At 50.6% G+C, this 6,040-nt stretch overlaps 1 protein-coding gene across 1 annotated transcript; it reads right to left on the reverse strand.

Annotated features, from left to right (window-relative positions):
- Positions 1-1,280: 1,280 nt before the first annotated feature.
- On the reverse strand, positions 1,281-4,792 carry ENH_00067540 (hypothetical protein; the record flags this gene model as incomplete). The annotated part of the gene is made up of 8 exons (XM_013582355.1): positions 1,281-1,660; positions 2,366-2,629; positions 2,803-2,912; positions 3,025-3,092; positions 3,288-3,379; positions 3,525-3,687; positions 3,972-4,295; positions 4,751-4,792. 8 exons carry the CDS (start codon positions 4,790-4,792, stop codon positions 1,281-1,283), a joined length of 1,443 nt encoding a protein of 480 aa, XP_013437809.1.
- Between the last annotated feature and the right edge of the window lie 1,248 nt (positions 4,793-6,040).

Genomic DNA, 6,040 nt, shown 5'->3' on the forward strand with positions numbered 1-6,040 from the left:
GGCAGAGAATTCCAGGGGCCAGAACGTGCCTACAAAAATAAATATGAGCAGAAATTAATCAATTTAAAACACAAACAAAGTGTAAGCGGAGGAAATTCTTGCCGTAGTTCTAATTAACTTCAGTAGGGCTACATGCGTGTCTGTCACAACATAGAATCCAAACAGCCCTCGGATAGGAGACTGGGTTCACAGCTTTTAAAACGTTTATCATTCGTTTGGATTCACATACAGATATCCTGCTGTTCTGTGCAGCCAGATGCTTTACAATCAGAATGCCTGAACAGCAGCAGCAATGCCAACCACAGCGGCAGCAAGTGCCGCTGCAATTAAGTTCAGTTGTTCACCCCAAAATCATATATTTCAAGCCTTTCACGCCCGGTAGTCGTCATTTTAAAGGCGCCTTTGGATTCGTAGCACAGAGCCCTCAAGACCCTTAACTACGAGACCCCTGGGATTCCGCAGCAGACCCGAAAACCCAGACCTGAGCCCCCTGAGGGAAGCCTTGGCACGTCTCTCTTTCTGGGCAGGTTTTACCTTTAATATCGCACAGTTCGCGAACTCGCAACAGCTGGGCATGGAGGTCTGCTGGGTCATTAGAAAGAGACTGAGAGCACAACCATTGCGCCGAGCCGGGAGCCTCAAATCCATGGATGCGAGCGACAAAAAGCTTATGGCTACAGCAGTGATATACTGCATACGCGGAAGGGCACAAGTATTTACTGCGTTAGGAAAACCCGCAAGGACAAGATGAGATCCGGTCTGGGAAATGGCGCTGATTGGCAGTGGCAAGGATGATCCCTGTAAAAACACCGCAGAAGGGCCCAAAGAGCCAGCATAAGCTTGATTATGAAGCCCGAATTATGTTCCCTTAGCCTTACAGTCTAGACCCTATACCACTACGAAAACCTCAAGATCCAGCAAGTGATGCTCTTTTGCCCTTTATTCATAGTTGGAAACTCGCTGCGCAGAGCCAAAACTTAATCCTAGAGTTAAAGCCCTTCAGAGGAGCGACAGACCGTGAGAGTAAGAGACCCACCAACCCTGCATCCAAAGCAGCTCACGCACGACTAACTCAAGCGGTTGGCGCTATGTACCGTTTGGCAATATAACTTTAATCTCTCGATTATCGACAAGTTGGAGCTGAAGGTTGTATCGGCTGCCACTAATTGCACTGGAACATATGATGGGCAATGTGGCATGTGTGCGTTAGGAATCAGTTCTTGGCTTGTCCCCAGATGCTGAATTTTGGGCTGTGCACAATGAAGATTAGGGCTTGGCTTTCACGAAGTGCTTAAGGTTTGGGCTTCAAGGACTTGAACCCAGTGCTTCTCTTTACCTAGGACTTCGTTGTTAAGGACATGAAGCCTGCAGCTGAGGCTAAGCGCCAGGGCCTGACGGACTGCTGTTGCTGCTTCTTGCTGTATAAAGCCATCCGTAAGCAGTATTGCGGGGGGCTTCATGAGGGCAGCAGCAACCTCTTTTACTGCTTCGGATGCTGCCTTTGCTGCTGCTGCTGCTGCTGCTGCTGCTGCTTCAACGCTTGAGTCTTCATCGTCTCCTTCGCCGCTGCTCTCTAGGGAAGGTTCGAGGGCGGCAGCAGCAGCAGCAGCACTCAAGTTTATGCGCACACATCGGTCTTTGTAGACTTCAGCAATTTTATCTGAGTATGAACAACAGTAGCCAAGAACATTATGTTTCTGACCCTGAAAACTGTGGGCGTTTTGAGTCGATGTCCGAAATTCCAGGTCTTGAGGCCTCATGGCTTCCTTCACCCTTGAGAAGAGAACTGCTTACACAGGTCTTAAAAAACTGCTTCCTTAATTGTTTCTGGAACTTAGAGGCTAGGGTGCAATGATCAATTTAGGGCCCTAGTGCTTGCCTCTTGTCTTTTTCTCCTTAACTAGCCTTGACTCTTCTCCTTCTCCGCTTCCTTCGTCATCGTTCTCTCCCTCGATATGTCCGTCTACCTCCTCAAGCACCTAAGCAGCGCCATTGTCAGCGATTAAAATGGCCCAGGTTTGCGGTTGCCAGCTGTGACTAAAAAATTTGTGCATTGCTAGCTAGTAGTGTACAGCCAGCAGCTGCTACAGGTGGTTTATGCAGCCGCACCGCTTGAGGAGCCTCAAGGATAATGACACGGGTCAGAGGAACCTTGCGGCTCACAAGCTCCTCGGCCTGTAGCAGATAGATTCAGCTCCATCTTTACACCGTAAAAACCTTGATCTTTGTATCCGGCAGCTCAGAAAACCGTGATCATATAAAGCCGTCTTAAAAGCATGTCATAGTTGTGCAGCTGCAGCGGTGAAGAAGGTGTCACTGCTACTGATTGCTCTGTGTTCGTGCTCCTTCCACTGCTGTTTCCTACTGCTTTTGCTGCATACCAATTCAACGCTGTCGAGAACGTCGAGGAGCAAAACTCCATTGCTCACGGCTTTGCCCTGAGGCCTCCTGAGGGCCCTGATGGCCTCAGCAATGACCGTAGGGGCCCTTAGGTTGCCTTTGGCTTGCTGAATTGCCTTCATTAATCCTGTCGCCGCTCCAGCCGCAGCAGCTGCCTGTGGTGCGGCTCCTGCTGTTGACCCCTGATGCGGCGGCTGCTGTTGCTGCTGCTGCTGCTTAACGTGCTGATCTGCAAGGGCACATCAAATATCGCAATATTCTAAAGCTATTTTGCCGTCGCGCTGGTGCAGATGCCACGCAACCTCTCAGCTAGAGCAGAAAGAGAAGGACTTGCTTGTGTCGCTGGTCCCTGTCTAATGAGAAGCAGCAGTAGCAACTGTTGCTCCTAGTCCTGCTGCTTACCAAAGTCTGGTATGAGCCTAAGGCCCAGCAGTTTAGCTATTGTCTGACCGAAAATAGGGGTTGCAAGGCCTTTGGGGGACACAACAGCGGCGACTTCAGGTCGCAGAACGCTGCAACAAAAAATGCAACCAGGCGCGAAATGGAATCAAAGGCAACAAAAACATTAGTATACAGTATCAGCAACGGCAGTGGCATCAGCAACCGCAAGATTGCTTAAGACACCTCGACAGCTCTTCGCGTAGCATCAGTGGATCATTTCCTGTGACAACCAGAATGCGTTTGGCTTTGCCCTGCAGCAGTAGTGCAAACAGGCGACTTTTACAAGCGCATTGCTGCTGCACTTGGAGACGTTGAGACCGCCAACAGCTCGGTGACCAAACCCCTACAGACCGAGGCGGATCTCAGTGGAATGGTGTGAATGGAAGCCAGTCATTGTGCACAGAGATAGTCACTTTAATGTTTTGTTGATCACATATACACGTTACCTCAGTGGCGAAATGCAAAAGAGCGGCACTAGGTGGCTCTTGGTCCTCGATAGGAAGGTTCACTTCTTCTTCTTCTTCCACATGCTCCGTCGCTACAGCCACAGCTCGTCAGCCTTAATGCGTGAACCCTTCACTCTTAGCTTTGCTATTTTAGGGACTACAAGTTAAGACAATAGCACTGCAGGCCTTTTGCAGGCCAGACCAGAAAAGGATTTGCGTTTGTTGTTGAGCCTTTACCTGTGACGGGCAACAGATGCAGCAAGGCTGCTACAGAACAGTTGGAGTCCAGCGTTCGAGCTCCGTTTGCGCCTAAAAGTGACGGTGGGAGGCGGAGGGCCACCAAAGGGGCGGTGCGTAGCCATGCGAGCTTGTTTATTGCTCGGGAGAGCAGGATCCCTTGCTGTGAGCAAAATACAAAAGTAAACCAGTGCTGAACAAAACAAATGAAATAAATTGACTGCAATGCATCTAGCCATAGGTGACAGAAATACGAACACACAAATGGTTGCTTCAGTGCGCAAAGATATGCCCCGAAACAAAGCATTAAGGGTTCTTTGACTGCGGCGACTGTAGCGCCGTTTCTGCACTTTCTGTTGTTGCAAAGGGAAAGCAGCGTGCCGTGTTGCTCTTGCTTGCACAGCTGCTGCTGCTGGTGGCAGCGCCATCACCGTAAAAGACACTGACATCTCCGAGGCACTCGCAATTTCCGTCCGGGACTCCACAGTAGCAGCAGCTGCTGCCTAGGTGTTGCTTTTGGTACCGCTGCTCCTGCTGCTGCTCCAAAGAGAGAAGAGCTTCCGCATCCGCAACAACTGTACCCGGCAAAACATCCTTTGCTGCTTCAGCTGCTATCTCTGTGGTTTCGGGTGGTCCATGCAACAGCAGCACGCGAGCTTGTAGTTGTTGCGCCGCCGCCTGCTGCAACAGTCGTTGCAGCACGTGTGGTGCAGCAGCAAGGCCTTTTCGCAGAAGGGGAGATAAGTCTGCAGTGTACAAGAGGCCCCGACTCTGCAGCAATGAAGAATCATACACTGTGTTAGTATTCAGATGCTGCTGCTTCTACTGCTTGTACACCTGCTGCTGTGGCTGATCCTGTGGCTGCAGCTGTGCCTGCTGCAGTTGTTTCCGCTGCTACTTTCGCAGCTTTGCCTGCAGCAGAAGGCGTATTTGCATGTATGTGCCGGCGCCTCAGCCATTTTAATTCAAATATTCTCGACATGTTTCTGAGCAGTCTAGCGCATTCATTGCCGCTGTGGTAGCGCCTCCTGCCTCTGCATTTGTTGCTGCCTGCTACGGTGTAGGTGTTCAGCGCCACAGAATGGAGTTGCTGACTTCATAGCGCGCGTCCACGAGCCTGGTGCAGGCCGTCAATGGAGCTCCTCAGAGTTGCACAGAAACTCCAAAGAGCTCCAAATTGCGAAATAGGCAGTAAGTGTACTGGGTGAGTGTTTGTCTTCCCTTACTTTCATTGATTCGATAGCTTCTTGCGCCTCTAACGACTCCATCGCGGCTCTGTTCTTCTCCAGCTCCAAAATGGTTTTGTCACTGGGGGAACCCAAGGGCAGCGACTTTGAGAAGCTCAGTGGGCAAGAGATAGACAAACCCCACATACGGCACTGAAGCTGAGGATGCAAGCAGCAGCAAGACAGCTAGCATTAATAACAGCAGCAATTGGGCCTCTGCACAGTGAACGTCGAACGCAGCCAGCTTAACAATAAGCGGACATTGAAGTGCAAGTGGCTCCCTAAGTGCTCCACAAGAATGTATGTGCTTTTTACAAAGACGCTGTGGGTTCTGGTGATCCTCAATGCGCCCCCTAAGTGCTGGCGAGAGACTCTCAACAGACTGCCGAAGTAGAACGTGGAGTGCTTCTCGTCAGTTCAGCCAGGCTCCAAAAGAACCTTACGGGGCTTTCAAGGACCCCTAAAGGATCCCCGAATTCACTGAAATTCCTTTTATTGTGTGTATTTGTGTGTCTCTAACCATTTCCTCGACAAAGTCAAGCTGAAGAGAACTCCGTGGGAAGTTTGACACAATGAAGCCCGAGTAGCCTGAACAACATAGACGCTGAACACTAAACCCTTAACCCCACGCTCTAAGACCCCCGCACCACACCGTGACGCATTAGCACTTGACAAGGATCAAACGTATCTAAGCTGGACAACCTGCAACAAATCAAGTTCTGGTCAGAGCTTACAGGCGGCGCTTTTCTTTACTTCGCACCGCCATAATCATGAGCTAGCGGCTAGCCGTAGTTCTCAGGGCCTATTGGTTTTTAAGTTTAAATGCCTCTAGCCACCAATTAGAGGACAATAATTTAGGGCTTAAGTTCTTGCCTTCTTTCTGGAGCTCCGCTACTTTGTCTATCAGAGCAGGGCAAGCCACAGCCGCGGAGAGGGATGCTTGAGAAACCTTGACTTTCGCCGCACCAGAAGCAGCAGCAACAACACCTGGTGCTGCTGACACTGCGAGTTTGTCCATGTCAATGTGGGCCAGGCCGAGAGAGCAGCACAGCCGTTGCAGCAGTGGGGCAAGCGGCAACTCGGAGTCGGCGAAAACGAACAAGAGAGAGGGCCGCAGCACAGCAGCGACAGCAGTACGAGCGCTTGTGCTGCTGCAGTACTTGACAAGCTGCAAAACAGCAGGAAAGCGCTCTACGTTTGAGCTCAAGTTGCATCATTCTATGCTCTCCACTACTCCGTGATCTAAACCTTCAGTTGCAGGCCTTGATCAACTGCTTTCAACAACCTGGG

The sequence above is a fragment of the Eimeria necatrix genome, genomic scaffold (assembly GCF_000499385.1).
Source record: "Eimeria necatrix Houghton genomic scaffold, Enh_scaff62, whole genome shotgun sequence".
NCBI lineage: Eukaryota > Apicomplexa > Conoidasida > Eucoccidiorida > Eimeriidae > Eimeria > Eimeria necatrix.